Here is a 21,297-nt window from a genome sequence, read left to right as displayed (position 1 = left end):
TGTTGGGAATGGGAGGAGGTGTGCAGGGTAAAGACTAGAGAGCAGGGACGGAGCTAGGGGTGCCAGCTAGGGCCATGGCCCCCCTATGCTGCAAAATTTTCTGAAAGAGTCCCTAAAATACATGTAGATTGGTCCCTAAAATTTGTAAATATTGCATCTACAACCCCCTCCAAGCAATCTTATGTTCTATTGGCCCCCTCTAAATATTTTTCGTGGCTCCGTCCGTGCTAGAGAGTGACAAGGGTGGTGCGCAACAAGGCCAACGAGGGTCTCGTACGGGCGGTTGCTGGGAATTGAGATGACGGGATATCAGGATGACCAACGATTTGGGAGTGAGCTGGGATTTTTGCTTCATGCAGCCAGGGTGGGATCACTCTATGTGTCTGCGTGTCTGCTTGTGCTGACTCTTGAGTCAGGGTTAAGAGAGAGACAATGACATATTGTACGGCGATGATGCCATGACCGGACGATGCGGAAGTCGAGGGATCCCCCGGGGTACACGACCAGTATCTAAGAGCTTCAAAACTTTCTTAAGATTTATGGAGTTTTCAACACAAGTGATGATTCACTCTGTAAAAGGCATACCTATATTGTAGAAGGAGGGGTTTCTTCGTGGACTTTGCCATTAGGTAGGTGAACCATGGCAATAGGTTGTGAATCCATTCGCTCGGGTCTATTCCCATAGTTTGTACATTGCACTATTGGAAACTTCAAAAAATGCAATTTTTGGCACATGTTGCTAATTCAGACAACAAAAATGTGGAGCACTTATCTATAACAAACCCATATCTGTGTCACTCGAAAATCGATCACTGGTTGGTTGGTTGGTTCCGAGGGTAGTTGAGCTCATGGAAATGCACATTCTAAAAATAGCACTCCTGTTTTCCCTCTTGCCTGTATCCAAGTCGGCAGGGAAAAGATGGCCATAAATCTGGCAGGCCGATTGGTGCCCCACCCCGTCAATGTGGACGTATTTGGCAAATCGGTACTCCTCCAGGGCAGGTTCGCAAAACGGCCTCCTGTCTGTCTCTGTCTGAGCGATTGTTAGTATTTCCTGGCATTAATTTCTCGTCTGCCCTCCTCCTCCTCTTCTTGCCCCAGCTTCGTCGTCGCCCACACGATCCACCACCACCACCACCACCTCCTCTTCCCGCTCCTCGCCGTCTCCCACCGATCCCGACCCGAGGTACGCGTCGTCCTCCCCCCTCTCGCGCCTAGTCCGGCGAAGCTCTCTCTCTCTCCCCGCCCGGCCAATTGCTCTCCGCTTCGCGCGCGCGCGGGGGCGGATTAGGTTGGTCCCCGCCGCGCTGTTACGGGGTGTCGAATCCGAGATCGGGATCGAGATCTGCCCCAATTGGCTAGATCTGGGCCTGTGTGCCGCGCAAAGATCCCGCCTTTTCGATCGGTTCGCCTGGATTGGGAGCCGCGGGAGCGATTGGCCGCGAGCTTTCTTTGCTTTTTTTTTCTCGGTGGGGTCGTAGGGTCGGAATGACGAGGCGCTGTTTGCGGAAACGCGGATCGGTTTGTCTAATGGTGCGGTTGATGTTGCTCTCTGCAGGTCGCCCGTCGGTGGGTTCAGCATGGGTCTGGTGAAGGATGGCGTCGACATGGAGGAGGGAACCTTGGAGATCGGCATGGGTGAGCCATTCATTCAACTGATCTTGCATTGCGCCTCCTTATGATCGTGTTGCGCCATTGCCTATTATCGTGGGGACGGGGGAGAGGGCTTGCTTGTTATTGAAAATGCGCTAGGTTGGAGGTTTGAGATGCTGAGTACCATACATGTAAATGAGCTGAGGCTAAAAGATAACGGATAATCAGATGTAGTGCATCGTACAGTCACAGAGCTTTTGCTAAAAAATGCACAGTGTTTGCCCAATAGAGAGACGACCTTCTCCATTGCAGACAAATTTTGCCTTCTGTAGTTTTGCATTTGTTATAAACTACGCAACATTCTTATGTTCCCTCAAGTCTAGCGCTCTAGCTATGCCGATTCTTATAGCTTGCCATGACCATTATTTCATATGCTAATTTTCCGGATAATTTGATTCATATATTGATATATATCCATAAGTTTATGTTCGACCTATTGTGTCAAACCGTCAATGGCATATGGGTCAAAGCCCACATAGCTGTACTGCTTTTAGCCGGCTACAAAAACATTCTTTTCAGACGACTTACCAATGACGCTGTTCACCAAATATTTACTTCTACAGAGTACAGGACTGTTTCTGGTGTGGCAGGACCTCTGGTTATCTTGGATAAAGTGAAGGTATGTATGCTTTTCTGAATTTTGCATCTATTACCATATTCCCACCTTTAACCAGGCTTGTTCTAGTAGCGCATTGTTTTCTCACTATTTCATTCTCCTCTTTACGTTCTACTATAGGGCCCCAAATACCAGGAAATTGTAAACATCCGGCTGGGTGATGGTACCACTCGGCGTGGTCAAGTTCTGGAAGTTGATGGTGAAAAGGCTGTTGTGCAGGTTGGTTATTTTCTTCTGTTATGTTATGTATCGTTGTGACCAAACGGAGTAAACTTAGACTGTATTATTTTATCTGAACTGCATGAATATACAGGTCTTTGAAGGCACTTCAGGAATAGACAACAAATACACTACTGTTCAGTTCACAGGCGAGGTACTTGCCCATTATTCATGAGTCTCTGCTGCTCGTTTTATTTCCTGATAGGATATTGTTTAAAGGTTTCTCTAGTAGGAGAACACTTTCTTTTCAACTGGCCAGTGTTAGTATGATGAGCTGGTGATAGGGACACATATCCATTCTTGACATTGTTAAGTCATGGTTATAGTTGGCATTGCATTATGCATAGCACTGGAACTGAATAAATTGGACAAGCCCATTTTTAACTTTCAGAATGAAATTCAAAATAATGCATGCTTCTCCTTGTGTGTATGTGAATATGAGAAGTTGCCACTTCTTGTTGCTTACTTCTGTATGCTGCTTCTCCGACAGGTTTTAAAAACTCCTGTCTCGCTTGATATGCTTGGACGTATTTTTAATGGTTCTGGAAAACCTATTGATAATGGTCCCCCAATATTGCCTGAGGCCTACTTGGACATCTCTGGTAAGTGCTTTCTCAGGCACACTGTTCTGTAAGAACCTCATGACTTATTTGTATGTTCATCATGATTAGGAACTATGGACGGTGGTAAATTGTCCTCATTTGTTGCTACTGATAATTATGTGCTGTTATGTTTATTTCAGGAAGTTCCATTAACCCAAGTGAGAGAACCTACCCTGAGGAGATGATTCAAACAGGGATATCTACCATTGACGTCATGAACTCCATTGCTCGAGGGCAAAAGATTCCTCTCTTTTCTGCTGCTGGGCTTCCTCATAATGAAATTGCTGCTCAGATTTGCCGTCAGGCTGGTCTTGTCAAGAGGTTGGAGAAAGGCAAGCACGCAGAGGTAATAATCTGTTCGAATTTGCACATGGGGACCTATTTTTATCCTAGCTGAATCATTGCTTGTTGATTGATCTAATTTTTTTTTGACGTACCAGGGTGGTGGTGAAGACGATAATTTTGCTATTGTATTTGCCGCTATGGGAGTCAACATGGAAACAGCCCAATTCTTCAAACGTGATTTTGAAGAGAATGGTTCAATGGAGAGGGTCACCCTTTTTCTGAACTTGGTATTTACATTTTACTTGGTAGCCACATTTTTATGTTGCAAGCCATTTAGTCCTAATGTTGCTATAGTTGATTTAACAATGTTTTATATGTCTCCAAACAAAATTTTGCTATGTCAATACCAAGCAAAGCATAACACTCCGCTCCTGTTTATCTTTCAGGCAAATGATCCCACTATTGAACGTATCATCACCCCTCGAATTGCGCTGACAACAGCAGAATATTTGGCTTATGAATGCGGGAAGCATGTGCTTGTCATCTTGACAGATATGAGTTCATATGCAGATGCACTTCGGGAGGTATTGCGCTTGATATTTTCTTCAACTACTCGGAGACTGAATTCCATAGAAAAGCTTTTCCTAGTCATCTAGCTCTTCCTTGGGAGTTACTTCCTGTCCTGATATTCTTCCAGTGGCATGAATAATTAATGATTTTAGGGAAAGAGTTAATATTTCTTATATATTCTTAGTGCACACTAAAATGCCATCCATGTAATTGCAAAGTTCACTGTTTGAATCAACGGGAAAAAAATGAGAAGCTGCATTTTTAAAGTCAATGTACATAAGTGGTATAAGTTTGGCCAGAATCTGTTGCCGAGATTCTCACCAGAAGAGGTATAAGTTTTGTCAGAATCTGGTACCGAGATTGTCTTGTTTCCATTTGATCATCATTATACATCTTGCCCAAATGGACAAGTAGTGTTGTAAACATAACCTTGACATTTTTATTAGCTTGCAACACTGTTTTGTAGTTTTCTCTATCTAGCAAGTTGGAAGATCTTTGACTTTTACTTGCTATTGTTCAACTGTAATAAAATGGCAATTACTGCCCTCTCTTCTTTTTTATCCACAATAACCCTAGATGGAAATCGTGCTTATGTGTAGGTGTCGGCAGCCCGAGAAGAGGTCCCAGGTAGGCGTGGTTATCCTGGATATATGTATACTGATCTGGCAACCATATATGAGCGTGCTGGGCGTATTGAAGGAAGAACGGGCTCCATTACCCAAATACCCATTCTAACTATGCCTAATGATGGTAAGTAATGAATTTCTTGCTCTGTACATATCTGCTTTTACTATTAAGGTGGAGTTGGTGAGGGCCACACCCCCTCCTCTTATCTGTCTCCCGTCAAATTTTGTGTGTCGACAAGTGTACCCACACCACATGCCTGGGCGAAATATATTTATCATGAGCACTAAATTTATTTGTTGTCCCGTTGCAACACACTGGTATTTAGCTGGTCAGTTATACATCACCATTAGGATTACCTTCTGAACGTTCTGTAAACTAGCTGCGCAATGGATGAAAATCAGCATATAATATCTGACAGTAGTGCTTTAACCAATTTTCTTAGTGTGACACAATGAGTATATGAACTAGTTGAGCATGAGTATATAAACACTCTTGTATGTATAGTAATGAGTTAGCTGCAGATCTGATGGGAAATACTGGGATGAACCTTTTTTCATGTACATATTATGTTGATACTTGTGTAAGTTTTCACAAAAAAATTCGATCGTATGTGGCCTACACGAAAATGACAAAATGTTCAAATGACACTATAATGATTGGCTGTGCACTGTTCACACTGTTCACGAAAATAGGAATCACATTTATGTGTAGGTCACACATGGCTGTCTTTTTATGCCGAAATCTGCACAAATAAGTACATAGGATATACATGAAAAAAATTATTTCAAAATGTCTGAAACTTTGAAATAGCATTTTTTGGAATTTTTCGAAATAGGGTGCACATGCACCTGGGTGCAAATCGTCGGCCTGATCTGATTTGCTTTTTAGATAAGCAGTTTCCACACCTTTCATGTTATTCCCTGTTTGACTTGGTGTTTTTGTTTCATTTTTTAACAGATATCACGCATCCAACTCCTGATCTCACGGGATACATTACTGAAGGGCAGATATACATTGACAGACAGCTCCATAACAGACAGGTGCCTTTACTTGTTCTATTAAGTTAGCAAAGGCGACAGCTTCATATAATAAGTTGTTCCTACTCCCTCTGATCCATGAACTAAAACCACGACACTTATTATGGATCGGAGGGGGTTTCATTTAGACTTGTATTACTTTTCGTATTTACGTGACTCAGGAACTAAATCTGGGGGTTAAACTCTTTTCCTTTCGTTATTCTACTGTAATATCTTCCCTATTTTGACATGATGTAATGGTATTTTCAGATATACCCACCCATCAATGTCCTTCCATCTCTCTCTCGGTTGATGAAGGTGAGATATCTTATCGATCTCGCTTTTTGAAACTGGGTCCATAACTGTAAGATGATATCAGGATTCTACCCACATGTTATTTCTAAGAACTACGAATAATTCTTGCAGAGTGCTATTGGCGAGGGTATGACCCGTCGAGACCATTCAGATGTGTCTAATCAGGTACATGTTTGAACAGCATATATTCGGTTTCCTTAAAGTACCAAGGATAACTTCCAGAAGAGTCACACCTACTGTTTTTTTCTGTTCAGCTTTATGCCAACTATGCTATTGGAAAGGATGTCCAGGCCATGAAAGCCGTTGTGGGAGAGGAGGCTCTCTCTTCTGAAGATCTGGTATGTCACTACTCACTAGCAAATTAACCCATGAGCTGATGTCTTTTTAGAAGTAAACAGAATCTGATGCATTGTTCTTTTACCTCTTGTGCAGCTTTATCTAGAATTCCTCGACAAATTTGAGAGGAAATTTGTGGCACAAGGAGCATACGATACCCGGAACATCTTCCAGTCACTTGATCTAGCATGGACATTGCTTCGCATATTCCCTCGCGAGCTTCTCCACCGTATCCCCGCCAAGACCTTGGATGCGTTCTACAGCAGAGATGCTACCCAGTGATCTCATCCTTGTTAAGAAATTCGGTGTTTTCTCAAGTGCAGCTTGAATAAATTGAACAGTGAACTTCTGGCCTTTTTGCTGTAGTTATATATAGTCAGATCCCATTCTTTTGAGTCAGTGAGCATAATTTATTTGTAGATTTCTCAGTCACGGAGACTTCTGTAATATTATCTCCTGTATTGTTGAACCAAACACACTTGAGCTCTTTTTGGTTTCACTTCCCAGAACTGTGAGCAAGAGCATTCTAGGCCAAGATGCTCGAGCATGCTGGTTGTATCTACTTTTGTGTATGAATAAAGATGGGGCAATAAACTGTTTATCTAGACGTGGTGGTGTACATTGTCAGCTATAAAAGTTCTGTAAAGTCTAGCATGTGAACCTTTTTCTCTCGCTGTGTTGATTTCTGTTTTGCTACCTCTGTACCTTACTTTGAAATTTGCTAAGTTTGCCCTGTGCAAGAAAATAGTAGTGGCAACGGAGACTTGAAGATTAAAAAAACACTATTCAGGCAATTCACTAAAAAAATGAAACAAACAAATCAAAATAAAGAAGTTACCAAAAATTATATTATGATCTAATATTGTGATGGTAGTGGGCAAGGGAGATTGCCGAGCACGGTGAAGCAAGAAAGAAATCGTAATGCTCCCACAAGGCCACAACTTGTGCTTAACAACGGAGTCGCTTTTGCTTTAACATGGACAAAGTTACCACAAACACATCCCCCTTCTAAATACTTGGTTTTAACCAGACAATAAGACGTCAAACCTTCGAATTGATCTCTTTTGAATAGAGCCACCACCCTAACCAATGCAAGCATCCAACCATCATTTGATCGTTTGGATTTAGGATAGTTTTTTGAACTTTTTATAAATTTTTAGGGAAAGCCACCATGGCGATTTTATTTATTAGCAGATAAGCTTACATTGTTTGCCAAATGGCCAACAATAAAATCAGGCAAAGCCAACATATGGGCCACACTATTGTCGCTAGAACTATGAAAAAACTTAACACTAACAAAATTATGAGCTAAGAAGGAGCATTCCTCACAGATAGCTGCATCTGCAGCACCTCCCGCTGAACTTGAACTTGGTACGGTCAAGAAAACTGTTTTAAAAGGGGGAAATGTCACCTTGGAGAAAGCAGCAGAGTTCTTCTAGCAGAGGTCACATTCACGAGTTGTTGCAAGTAAAGAATTTCCAGTTTCCACGTGCACCTTAAAGAAAAGCAAGGGCTCTCGAGTCTCGATCAGTAAGACAAGGTCGTGGTGTGTGCTGGTCCAGTCAATTTGCCTTCGCTTCTTGCGTGTACCATAGGGATGCTTTATGTTTCTCTGCCGCGAATAATCTACTCTTGTAGAGTATACATACATCTAACGGTGCGGGGCGGCAGCCGGCAGGACGGCAGGTATACAGCAAGTCAACCTCCCTTAGCCCAGAGGCCAGAGCAAAAAGATGGCTTCTTCATCGTCGTCGCAGACGCGAGTGTGCGTTACCGGAGCCGGCGGGTACATCGCCTCGTGGCTGGTGAAGCTGCTCCTCTCCCGCGGCTACGCCGTGCACGCCACCGTCCGCGACCCATGTACGTACACCTGTTCGTTTACAGACTTGTCTTTCTACGGGGATGATGGACCTGCCACGAGCTAACGGCCTGAGTCTGATTTGATCAGACTGCGTTCTGGCCTTCTAGATATCTTTTTCCACATGTTACCTCGCTTCGTAATTTTCTACTACTCTCTCCGTTCCATAATTCTTGTCGGGTGAATGGGTGATGAGTTAACTATATATAGCCTATCCCGGGTTGCCGGTGTGTACTAGACCGTTATAATTTTAATTTTCACCATACTTAATACTCCATAGTTCTACGACGTTATGTGTGCCTAAGGATACATAGACTAGGAGACGTATGCTCTTCTAGCCAAACCATGACCTGCCGGTCAAACAATTTACCGATGGTGGTTCTTCGAGATTCGTTCTGAATTACCTTGGCATATTTGGCTTGTTTCATTTATATTTAACGTATGTTGTTTCTTCACTAGAAAGTAGAAACCCAAAACTGTCAGGTATAGGACCTACATCCACAACTTTTTAATCCGGGATATATTGAAAATTAATGTGGAAAAGAGATGCAACCCTGTGCATTATGAGTCACTCAGATTCAGGAGTTTACAAATGAGCACCGCGTAAGGTGTTTGCTAACAAACACAGTTTCAGGATACAGGTTAATATCATGTTAACTTCCATTTCAGGTGATCCAAAGAATGCTTTTCTCAAGCATCTGGACAATGCTCCGGAGAATGTGAATCTGTTCAAGGCAGACATGCTGGACTACGACACAGTGACAGCAGCGTTTAGCGGGTGCGAGGGCGTCTTTCATGTCGCATCTCCAGTGCCCATAGACAGGATGGTTGACAAAGAGGCAAGTACATATTCGCTTGAGGGTGATTGGTTGATCTTCAGACTTGCAAATGTAGTACCTAATATTCGCTTGAGGCAAGTACATATTCGCTTGAGGGATCATCGTGGCTTGGACTAGCCGGGTGGTGCAGCTCGACAGCGCCCACTACGGGGCTAACAGTGTCACAGCGAGGGTCTCCCCTGTGGGTGGTGGCGCGGGATGGTGGCTGACTTGTGTCTATGGCCCACAGGCTGAGGCTGACAAGGTCGCCTTTCTGGAGGAACTCCGCGACGTCCGCAGAGGTCATCCGGGACCGTGGGCGCTCTGCGGGGATTTTAACCTCATATATCGCGATGAGGATAAAAACAACGGTAACCTCAACCGTAGGATGATGGGCAGGTTTCGACGCTTCCTGAACGACTGCGAGCTAAAGGAGATCTACCTTCATGGACGCCGCTACACGTGGTCGAACGAGAGGGAATCTCCCACCCTCGTACGGCTGGATCGGGTGTTCGTTACGACTGCTTGGGAGGAGTTGCATAACGAGCTGCATGTTGCATCGCTTGGCGACGGTGGTGGCCGACCACTGCCCACTCCTCTTGGACTGTACCACCAAGTCCACGGGTCCGAAGCGGTTCCAGTTCGAACGCTTCTGGCTACGCTTAGAGGGCTTCGAAGAGGTGGTGCGGAGCGCCTGGGATGTTGTGGAGGGGGACCCAGACCCCTTCCGGCGGCTCACCGCGAAGCTGAAGCGCACGGCGCGCGAGTCCCGATGAGCCGGAGCGACAAAAAGGTCGGATGCGTCAAGCTGCAGCTGATGATAGCGCGGGAAGTGGTGTTGAGGCTGGACGTGGCCATGGAATCTAAAAGGTTGTCGCCGGATGAACGCCGACTAAGGGCCCATCTCAAACACGCTTACCTCGGGCCTGGCTTCTCTGGAGCGTACCATGGCAAGGCAGCGAGCCAAGATTGCGTGGCTTAAGGAGGGGGACGCCAACACGGCCTTCTTTCACCAGCACGCAGCCTATCGCCGCCAGAAGAACGTGATCCATAGCCTACAGGTTGGAGGCGCGGTCATCTCTGACCATGCGACTATGGCTGAAGCTGCTTTCACTCACTTTGAGGGTCTGCTTGGAACCTCGGTGGAAAGGCAGCATTCCCTGGACCTAGACTTCCTAGACACCCACTCGGAAGACCTATCGGAGCTAGAGGCGGGGTTCTCCGAGGACGAGATCCGGGAGGTGATTCGGCGGCCGCCGGCGGGCAAGGCGCCCGGACCCGACAGGTTCACGGCTGAGTTTCTTCGAAGTGTCGGGGAGTGGTGAGAGGTGACTTCATGGCGGCCTTTGACAAGCTGTTCACGCTGTGCGGGCGCGGGTTCCAAGGCCTTAACCAGGCCCTATTGATCCTGCTGCCTAAGCGTCCGGATGCGGCTGCGCTTAGCGACTACCGACCGATCAGCCTAATCCATATCTTCGCCAAGCTGGTTGCTAAGGCGATGGCCACTCGCTTAGCCCCCCGGATGGAGTCGCTGGTGGATCGCAACCAATGCGCGTTCATTCGCAAACGTTGTATCCATGACAACTTCATGTTGGTTCAGCAGACAGCTAGGTTCCTCCACCGGGAGAAAGAGCCGCGTGTGATGCTCAAACTAGACATTGCACGCGCCTTTGACTCCGTCTCTTGGGGTTTCCTCTTGGAGATCCTTCGCAAGTTAGGGTTTGGACCTAGGTTCCGCGAACTGGTGTCCATCCTCCTATCCACTGCGAGCACGCGGGTGTTGCTCAACGGCGAGCCGAGCCCCCGATTTGGCACCGAAGGGGCCCGAGACGAGGTGACCCCTTGTCGCCGGCCGCTGTTTGTTCCGGTGATGAACTCGCTCAGCAGGATGTTGGCCAAGGCGATCGAGCCGGGGGTGCCGAGACGCTTAGCGCGGCGGGAGCTAATGACGTCCGTGTCGCTTTATGCGGATGATGTGGTAATCTTCTGCCACCCAGATGAGATGGAGCTGCGGGCAGTCCGCGGCATCCTGGAGCTCTTTGGGCATGCATCAGGCCTGCGTACCAACTTCGCTAAATGCTCCGTATCACAGATCGCCTGCTCAGATGTTGAGGCTGCGGGCGCAGCTGAATTCATGGAGTGTCAGCTTGCACCGTTCCCGGTGAGATACCTTGGCATCCCTCTGTCTATCAGGAGGCTGACGGCTGCTGCGTTCCAGCCCCTGGTGGACCGCCTGGCTGACAAACTTCCCACCTGGAGAGCATCGATGATGCCTAGGGCGGGACGTCTGGCGCTGATCCGTTCGGTCCTCGCAGCGATCCCTCTGCACCAGTTGATGGTGCTGGGCCTCCAAAAAAAGGCTCTGAAACAGGTGAACAAGATCCTGCGTGGATTCCTTTGGGCTGGTAGGGCGGATGCCAACGGGGGGACCGCCACGTCAACCGGGCGAGGGTGTGTAGGCCGCCGCGGCTAGGAGGCTTGGGCATCCCAGCACCTCGCGCGTACCGCCATCGGCCTCGGGGTGAGGTGGATCCGGAGGATGCGTACTGACCCCTTGCGACCTTGGCGCGGGCTGGACATGCATTTCTCGAAGACGGAGCTGGATGTCTTCGCGGCCTCCACCTCCATGGTGGTTGGCAATGGGGAATCCGCCCTCTTTTGGGAGGATAGGTGGTTGGATGGCAGGTCCATCAGGGAGATGGCGCCGGAGGTATACGCTCTGGTGCCGAAACGCCGGCGGAAGTCACGCACGGTCCGAGAGGCGTTGGTTGAACGCACTTGGATCCCCGACATCGTTGGGGCACCGAGCGCCCTAGCACTATGGCAATATGTCCAGCTGTGGGGCCGGCTCAGAGACACCTAGCTAAGGGCGGATTCAGACAGGCTGGTTTGGCGTTGGACGACGGATGAACAGTATTCGGCCGGTTCCTGCTACGACACCCTCTTCCAGGGGGCGATCATCTCAGGTTCATGGAAGCTTAACTGGAAATCCTGGGCGCCGCCAAGGGTGAAGTTCTTTATCCGGTTGGCCTGCCTCGACGGATGCCGGACGGGAGAGAGATCGGCACGGCGCGGCCTTCCGCACGCGCCTAGATGCCCGCTCGCGACCAATCTGCCGAGACCATGAGCCACCTGCTCACAGGCTGCTCCTTCTCCGGGACGATTTGGTTTGAGGTTCCGTCGTGGATTCGATCCACCTGCGACCCTCCCATGGCTGAGGGTGACTTCGCGGAGTGGTGGTCGCTGGTGGTGCGGTCCACCCCTCGCCAGCTGCGCAAGGGCACTTCGTCGGTGATCATGCTTACGGCATGGTGGATTTGGAAGCACCGGAACGCGGCAGTCTTCGACAACACGCGGCCTTCGGTGACATCCTTATTCAACGACATCGTGGCTGAGGCGCGGGAATGGGCGGACGCGGGAGCCCGAGGTGTGCGCCAGCTGCTCCCCTAGATTAGTTTCTTTTTCTTGGGTTGAGTTGTACGGCGTGTTGTGTCCGTCCTCGGACTTGTACATAAACTCTTCTTTATCTATCAATGCATCGAAACGCAAGGCTTTTGCGTTTTCGCGAAAAAAAATGTTTAGTACACTCCTTTATCTTTCATGAACAGTAATGGATGTCGTAAACTTAATTGATTTTGAAACCTAAAGAGCAACATCTAAATTTAAGGTGCACATGAAAAATATCAATCAGAACGGTGAAAACAGTTTTTTACCTGCATCATTTATTTATTTAGGTTTTGTGAAGAAGATTTGTTTAAAGTTGGAGTCAAACTAAATTTCTTTAAAACTTCCAAAGAAACACATAAATTCTAATTCAGAATGACAAATATGAAGTACAAACTTTTCGCAGCATATGTAATGCAGACTATTGCAGAATCTAAACGTACTGTTCAGGATGAAATCACTCAATTTTAAGTAAAGTGGGTGAGTTATAATCTTTTCCAAGCTGGGGAAGAATTCATTCAATTATATTATTAATATTTTGTTTTGGCATCCAAGCCAGGCACCACATCTTTAGGCGTGGCACTTCGTTGGAATGCATAAATTACTTTGACAGAATGCATAAAATTTATACTATCAGTTAAATTTTGGAATAATACATAAATGATTTGTAAACATTAGGGCAACAAGGGTATTCTTTTTCACCGTTTCGTAATCGAATTCATTACCTATTATTTATATCTGCAACACATTAGATCCAATGGTACAAGGTACAAGCTCACTATTTCTTAGGGGTACCACATCAACACTTTTTTATTAAGGCCCTAAATTCAAACTATGCAGAGAGAGATGATGGCTCCTACTGTCAGTGGCACCATGAATGTACTCAAGGCTTGCTCTGCTATGAGTGTTCAGAAACTCATTGTGGTCTCATCCGCCGCTGCTGTTACTTTGAACCCTAACTGGCCTCAAGATAAACTGAAAGATGAGAATTGTTGGTCAGACAAACAGTTCTGTAAGGAAAATGAGGTCAGCATTGTTGTTTAAATAACGTGTTAATTTTTTTTTTTTGAGAATAACGCCTTCATGGATCAATTCTCCATAGAGTTTGAGATAAACCACGGAAATCTTAATTAGTTTCCAGGATTACACACTTGGACATTCTTGGATATGATCGCTGAGAGGTAGGGAGGACTGAATTACTCACGTCTTTGTGTTGGCAGATCTGGTACGCTCTTGCCAAGACGGAAGCTGAAGAAATGGCCTTGGAATATGCAGAGAAAAGCGGATTGCACGTCATCACATTTTGCCCCGGTGCGGTCTTTGGCCCTCTGTTGCAGTCCGACGTGCTCAATATCACCACCAAATTCCTCCGTTATATCATAAAAGGTTCACTCCTGATCGTTGCATCCTGTTTACTACGGTCTCATCACATTTATCCCAAGGAGTACATTATACAACAGTTCAACAAAGAGTTAACCAAATGGATGTGTTCTATTTTTGTGTCTTGGTGCTTATACTAACTCCATTAGTTGGATTGAATTACAGGAGGTCCTGACATAATAAACAACAAATTCTGGCCCATAGTAGATGTCCGCGATGTCGCTGACGCACTACTCCTATTATACCACAAGGCGGGATCATCTCAGAGATACATATGCTCTGAACACCAAATGGACATAAAAGATTTGATAGATTTGATAAAGAGCATGTACCCTAACTATGGTTATGCAGACAAGTAAGCCTTATATATTAGCACACTTTTATGCTTGAGGTCGTCATATCCACATGTTTTCACCAAAAAATATTTTTTGGCAGACTGGTTAATGTGGATTATAAGCTTGCGATGAGTTCAGATAAACTAAAGAACCTAGGCTGGCAAGCGCGGACACTGGAGGAGACGCTTGCAGATAGTGTGGAGTCGTACGAGAAATCAGGTATCCTGCAGGATGTGGATGGGCAACCTTGTCGGGTTCCGTATTTCTACCGTATGCCGCCTATCCAAGAGTGAATGGACACTGTTGTTGACCTGTTGTGGTTCCATTCTTAAGTTTGAACTTCACAGATTGTGTTTTGCAAAAATATGGACGCACAAGTGAAGCATGTATATGTATCTCTGTCTGTGTTTTATTTGAATTTGTTTGTGTTCAGCTTATGTGCCCACCCTCATTTGTTTTTTCCCGTACGCGTGGCATCTCTACTGGAACTAATACTCAAGCTGCGTTCATTGTGTTATGATCTGTAAAATCCTCGGTTTTTGTTAGTGGTAATGAGGAGTTGTAATGTGCATCATGGTAATTTCATAGAAATATATGTGAAAATAAAAAATGAAGGGAATTTAAAACATCAGAAACTGCCCTAAATGCATCCAAATAATGAACGCACTGCAGTGCCCACCTTTTTTGTGATATTTTAGCGAAGCTCTAGTAGATGCAAGGAGCTTCTCCAGAATTTTTCAAGAATTTTGGATGCACACTACTTCAAATAAATGGAAGATCAAGAATTTACTTTAAAAAATTCCATACGAAGCAAGAATTTTCCAGGTTCCACTATCAACCAATAAGGAAACAAGGTTTGTTACAGCCGCCCAGAGAAAAAATAAACAACTAGAAAAGATTCATGGCAAACGACATCACAAAGCAGAAACTCATGTCAGCATACCCCCCTTCGCCGGACTTAACATAGAACAATCACCAAGCTCATCAAAATACACCCTCATCAAAGCTCCCAGCACTACAGGAAACACTACGACTACGGCACAACAGAGCTTTGCCGTGCAGCCGAAACGCACGGCAAAGATCAAAATCAGCTCGGCAACGCCTTTGCCGTGCGGGCTTGCACGGCAAAGACTGCACGGCAACCTCCCGCCCGGCAAAGACGGCTTTGCCGTGCGCCGCGGGAAAGTGGCACGGCAAAGGCCTTTGCCGTGCAACCATGCTTTGCCGTGCGCTGTCACTGATTTGCCGTGCAGATTTCTTTGCCGTGCGGCTGAAATGGTTGCCGTGCGGCTATCTTTGCCGTGCGCTCCGCCCCCAACCCGCACGGCAAAGGGTGGGCTTTGCCGTGTGCTTCACCAACACCCCGCACGGCAAAGAAACAGACCAGCACACAGGGCGCAGCGCAGTGCACAGCTGGAGGCTCTTTGCCGTGTGTGTGTGCACGGCAAAGAAGCCCTTTGCCGTGTGCTTGTTTCTTTGCCGTGTGCATATGCACGGCAAAGATGCTGATAAAATTCCAGAATTTCCCTGCTTCCCCATTAATCCCTGCATATGCAATTCACAAATACCAATAATCATCCAGATACACATATAGCATAATATATAGAGTATTTGCATCATCAACAACAAAGTTCATACACGAGTAGTCCAACAAAGTCCATACAATAGTTCCAAGTCACATAATTAGTTCATACAACAAGTAGTCCAACATCAACAACAAAGTCTCCAACATAGAATGCGGCAAGTCGCACAACAAGTTCATACACAAGCAACATCAACCTTCGCCACTTCCTTGTCCTTCTCCACTTCCTTGTCCTTCTCCACTTCCTTGTCCTTCTCCACCTCCTTGTCCTCCTACAAGTTCATAGATGCATAAGTGGCATGGAATGGCTAAAATTGACATGTAAGAACTAGGATTGACATGGAAGAAGTAGAATTGACATGGAATGGCTAAAATTGACATGGAAGAACTCGAATTGACATGGAATGGCTAAAATGGACATGTAAGAACTAGAATTGACATGGAATGGCTAAAATTGAACATAATCGCTAGAATTGACATGAAATGGCTAAAATTCAACATAATGGCTAAGGATGACATGGAATGGCTAAAATTAACATGGAATAGGTAAAATTGAACATAATGGCTAAAATTGACATGGTTGAATGGCTAAAATTCACAAGTGACATGGTATGGAAGAATTAGAAGTGTAGGAGAACTCACCTAGAAACCGCTGCGAGGCTCCGGATGATGCCCGTATTGTTGACGGTCAAGCCGGGTGTCGGCGGGCTCGACTTGGCGCTTGCTGGAGGAGCGCCATCACAGCCGGATCGGGCGTGGGGATCTGCAATATCCAAAGTTCGGTTAGACAACAAACAAGATTGAGACGGAGAAATTAAGTTAACCACTTACAAAATGTGGGAACATAGGAGGACACGACGTGCTAGGACCACTACTCCCCGGTGGGGAAGTCAGCACGGCCTCGGTTCATGAACATCTGCTGGAACATCTGCTGCTCGTTGTTGCATCTGCTGCAACATCTGCTGCCGCATCCGCATGTTCTCCCTAAGCTGCTGCCTGCATCCGCATCTGCTCCTCTTGGTGCCTCCGTTCCCTTTCTTCCATCTCCGCCTACGTTGTGTTGCCGCGATGTCGGTAACATTGCAATGGAAAACATGTAATGAAGCGTAGAGGATCGACGAAGAACTTACCCGTAACTTCTCCACGGCCTAGGTCCGAAGCCCGTGGGCGGGTCTCTACCCGAGGCTGCTCGCTCGTACGCCCACGACGGATCTGGCGTAGAGATGGAATGGTCGTTGGGTCGACTAACCCGTCAGCAATCCATAGGCGGCCACCCTTCTTGCCTTGTCCCGCAAGCACCGCAACCTCAACGTCAAAGTCTTCGGTGGTTGGGTCGGCGTCTTCGCCGTGCTTGTCCTTGAACTTCGAGCGGTACGCGCCACACTGGGGCCTCCGCTAGCCCGTTGACCCACACGGACCCCGTTTCGGGATGCGGCTCCCTCCTCGGTCTTGGACTTTTGGAAAAGGCCAAACAAGTTTGGTGTCACGCTCGTCTTCACTTCCTGCAAAAGAGTACATGCAAGTAAGTGAAGAGGGACACCCTTGCGGGGCTAACAATAACATGAAACGAAAGAATGAAGAAACCATTTGCTCACCTCTTGCTGCAAGGTAAGGGCCAAGTTCTTGCTGCCCAGGACATGTGATCCACCTCCCATCTCTAAACGCTTCTGCTTGCCCTCCTCGTGCTTCCGGGCGTACTCGGGGGATGTCCACCATATGACCATCGCAAGAAAGCACGCCTTGTCTTCCCCGACGTACTGAGGAGGGTTCTACATACACAAGATAGACCCATTATTAGAACATAAACTACATGAAAATGCGGAAATAAAGAACACATCGATGCTAATACTGCGCAGTACGCCACGGTGCCATGAGCGTATCCCGAGCAATCAGCCTTACTCATCCAAACTTTGCGCTCGGCGTGCCGATCGCGGACGCACTGGACACGTGCCTCGTAGTGCATGCCGGTCACCCTCACCCTGCACAACTCGTGTAAGATAACGTCGCACGCAATTTCCTTGCCCTCAGCCCTCGTGAAGTATTTACTGCAACCATGCACATAGGTAAAACAAGAGGAATTAGAGCAACTATTGGTAGTCAAGAAGTGTTTGAATGCTAAGAAGCCAAAAGTCACGTACCCGAAGTGGCGGACAACCCGCTCTTGCATGTTGGCGCACTTGCCGCTAGGATCTTCCGCGTAGCTGTAGTGCTTCCAAGTCCAAGCCACATCGCGGCCACCACTAGGGAGATTGACAATCCCGGGGAAATGCTTCCTAATTAGGCCTCCAAGGATGTTCGAGTACTCACGTGTCGGGAGCCTCCTCGGGTCACCATACTTGAACATGCTGCACAACGAATTGCCAAAATCAGTATGCATGTGATAAAAAAATTGTATAATGATAAAAATTTCAATAATGGAATGCCAAAATCAGCATGTACCTCTTTCCCGCGGGCACGAGAACAACATCGCGGAAGGCCCAAGTTTTTAGCTTGGGGAGTTTCGTAATCCCGCGCTTATACGGCTTCTTGTCCCGTGGTTCCAGCCTCTCCTCGGCTGCAACGTACACCTCCTCCTCGGGCGGATACCAAGCTAGGTCTTTGTTTAGCTCCTGCGGCAAGCCCCCCAACCCCTCATCCTCCTCGAGCTCCTCCCCACCGTCCTCCCCACCGTCCTCCCCACCATCCTCCCCACCATCCTCCTCATCCTGCCCACCGTGCTCCTCACCGTCCTCCTCGTCCTCCCCACCCCACTGCTCCTCGTCATCATCCTCGGCCGGGGAGGACTAGGAGAAGGGGTACGAAGTCGCCGTGGCTGGGCATTCTTCCTCCGTGGTGGAGGGCTAGGAGGAGCGCTAGGAGGACGTGTCCGCGACGACGAACCACTCGAAAGTCCCACAAGCTCAGCCACGGCCTTGATCTTCTTTTTGAAACCTCCCTTTCTTTTTCTTGGCGGCATGTTTCAATCACCTGCAAACACAATGAAAAGAGTGGTTTATTAGTATGCAATGTAAACAGATGAATATTAGTGAAATCAACAATAAATAGCACATAGTTCAGTACATAGATCATAGTTTATTACAAATAGCACATAGTTCGGTACATAGGATAGCCTCACAATTACAACTACATAGCACATAGTTTATTACAAATAGCACATAGTTCAGTACATAGGATAGCCTCACAATTACAACTACATAGCACATAGTTTATTATTACAACTACATAGATCAGTAGCCGTTGTCGACATCCGTAATCGGACCACATGTTTCATCATCATCAGGCTCAGCGAACCAATAATCATCGATGAAACCTGGAGGTGGTCCATTTGGACCTAGGTCAATGCCTGCTTTGAACGCCTCGAGCAAACTTAGGTCTTCTACGGCACACACATCCTCAGCTTCATATTCTTCATTGTCTTCCTCCATAACCGCATCTTCTTCTTGCTCATCGTCTACGACCATGTTATCAACAACAGCCGACAAGTCGATAGTGAAATGACCGGGGAGCCCTTCTTCTTGATAAAAATCAACACTCCTTGTTGAGGGGTCTACGCGGCGGTAATCATCCTTGTTTGGCTGGGGTGGCCTAATGCGTGAAGGAACCGTCATCACAACATCCCATCCATGTAGACGTTTGGTCGGGTTTCGGCACGCGTACGGGAGATAGAATACTTGGAAGGCTTGGGTGGCCATAATGTACACGTCCTCTCCCTTATAAACAGAGCTTCTTTCAACTTCGACGAATCCAATTTCAGGATCCCGTCTCACGCGGCGTGGGTCGAACCAATGGCATTTGAATACGACGGGATTTAGCCCTTTGTCAAACCCGTAATTCAGCTCGTATATACCCTCGACTCTTCCATAGTAATGGAGTCCATCATCACCTTGACATACCACCCCGCTATTTATTGTCTTCTTGTTTGGACGGCTTGTTGTGTATTGATGGGTCCGGAAGCGATACCCGTTCACGTCATAAGAATTGAACGAGTCGACGGAATGGTTGAAGCCCCTAGCAATTTTTCGTAGCAAGGGATTCATGTCTTTGTCGGTTCTTGCCTACAAGATTAGGACGACAAGTTTAGAACAAGAAATGTCGGCCGAAATGTCGACAGTGTACAAACAAATTTGGATAGGATAGTACCAAACCACAGAACCAGCTACTGAAACCGTGACCGCCGCCCTTATCGAAAATATCCTTGGATTCTTCCGAGGTAGGATCCCTGTGGGTATACCTCCAATATTTAGTCGTGAATTGTCTACAACAATGAACGGAGGAAGAGTTAGCCACGAACATACGATGAATGTTTGCGAATAACTAAATGGTTAGCACTTACTTGATGTACGGCTTCACTTCCACCATGGTGTTCAAGACATATGAGTGGATCAACTCCCGCTCATGTAAATTCGTTGTGTACGGCTTCGAGCCACTTGACTTGCCGCCAAGCCCTATGAAGATGCTAAGCTTGGGTACATCTTCATTGTTGGCGGCATTGTAACGGAGGACCGGGTTGTGCTTTGTGGGAATGTTGGGATCATAGTGCTTAGTGGTGAAGTTTGCCACCTCCACGTTCGGGACTGCCTCGGCTATGGATGCTTCGATCTTGCATTTATTGCCGGTCATCCGACGAAGCTTTTGTGTTTCTCTCTCGGGACCAAACTGCCAACGGCCCCAATCCGGCCCCCCTTTAAGCATTCCTTCGCGAGGTGGAGGATCATATGTTGCATCGGATTAAAGAACGCTCGGAGGAAAGATCTTCTCTAGATCGCAAAGCAACATGGGTGCCTGTTCATCCAGCTTCTCAATCACTTTAGTGTCTAACTCCCTAGCACAAATCTGGCGGAAGAAATAACTCAACCTCGCTAGCACTCGCCAAGTCTTCTCAGGGACATAGCCTCGAATCATCACCGGCATTATCCGCTCAATCCATACGTGGTAGTCATGACTCTTCAGTCCTTGTACTCGCAACGTTTCAATGTTAAGACCCCTCATCCGAGTTGGCTGTGAACCCATCAGGGAAAAACAAGGAGTCCTTCATCCATTGGAAGACCTCCCTTTTTTTGGCCTCTGTGAGGCAGAACGGAGCGTGTGGCTTAGTCCAAGTTTTTTTGGCACCTTGAGGTGGCTTCATGTTCAACTACGGCCTATCGCACAACTTTTCTTGGTCAATTCGAGCCTTTATGTTATCCTTCGTCTTCTCAAGTGTCCACTATGGTGCTCCAAATGGCTTCACCGATATTCTTCTCGGTGTGCATTACATCAATGTTATGCGGGAGCTCCGAAACTCAAAGTAAGGAAGCTTCCGGAAGCACGGCTTGTGGGTCCATTGGTGTGTCTCCCCATATCCCAAGAAACCATTCCCATCGGGGTTAGGTCGGAGAGCGTCTAACTCGGCCTTGGTTTCCTGTCCGGTCTTCGGAATTGGCTTCGGTGCATGGACAACGCGGCCTTTTTTGAAGCTCTTTACATCACTCCTGTATTCATGACTCTGCTCAAGGAACTATCGAGCTTCATCAAAGCAGGAATACTTGCCACCCTTGTTTAGCTAGAAGAAAGTCACGGTTTGCCTGCACTCCGGACAAGGCCACTTCCCATGTGTACACCACCCGCAGAACAAAGCACGTGCTGGCAAGTCATGCAGAGA

At 47.0% G+C, this 21,297-nt stretch overlaps 2 protein-coding genes across 2 annotated transcripts; both read left to right on the top strand.

The window, feature by feature from the left end:
* Positions 1–1,061: 1,061 nt before the first annotated feature.
* On the top strand, positions 1,062–6,846 carry LOC124694308 (V-type proton ATPase subunit B 1). The gene is made up of 15 exons (XM_047227309.1): positions 1,062–1,186; positions 1,559–1,638; positions 2,217–2,272; positions 2,390–2,488; positions 2,583–2,642; positions 2,979–3,090; positions 3,231–3,436; positions 3,531–3,662; positions 3,822–3,959; positions 4,545–4,695; positions 5,530–5,612; positions 5,859–5,906; positions 6,015–6,068; positions 6,158–6,241; positions 6,336–6,846. Exons 2-15 carry the CDS (start codon positions 1,581–1,583, stop codon positions 6,519–6,521), a joined length of 1,467 nt encoding a protein of 488 aa, XP_047083265.1. The 5' UTR covers positions 1,062–1,186; positions 1,559–1,580; the 3' UTR covers positions 6,522–6,846.
* A 1,943-nt stretch (positions 6,847–8,789) lies between these two features.
* Positions 8,790–14,530, top strand: LOC124694319 (cinnamoyl-CoA reductase 1-like). Its single transcript, XM_047227319.1, has 5 exons — positions 8,790–8,936; positions 13,200–13,385; positions 13,580–13,745; positions 13,905–14,094; positions 14,175–14,530. The coding sequence occupies exons 1-5, from the start codon at positions 8,838–8,840 to the stop codon at positions 14,365–14,367; spliced, it is 834 nt and encodes a 277-aa protein (XP_047083275.1). The 5' UTR covers positions 8,790–8,837; the 3' UTR covers positions 14,368–14,530.
* Positions 14,531–21,297: the final 6,767 nt, after the last annotated feature.

Source organism: Lolium rigidum, chromosome 1 (genome assembly GCF_022539505.1).
Source record: "Lolium rigidum isolate FL_2022 chromosome 1, APGP_CSIRO_Lrig_0.1, whole genome shotgun sequence".
In the NCBI taxonomy this organism is placed as follows: domain Eukaryota; kingdom Viridiplantae; phylum Streptophyta; class Magnoliopsida; order Poales; family Poaceae; genus Lolium; species Lolium rigidum.
Note: the sequence above shows the minus strand (reverse complement) of the source record. Positions and strands in the feature narration are given on the sequence as shown.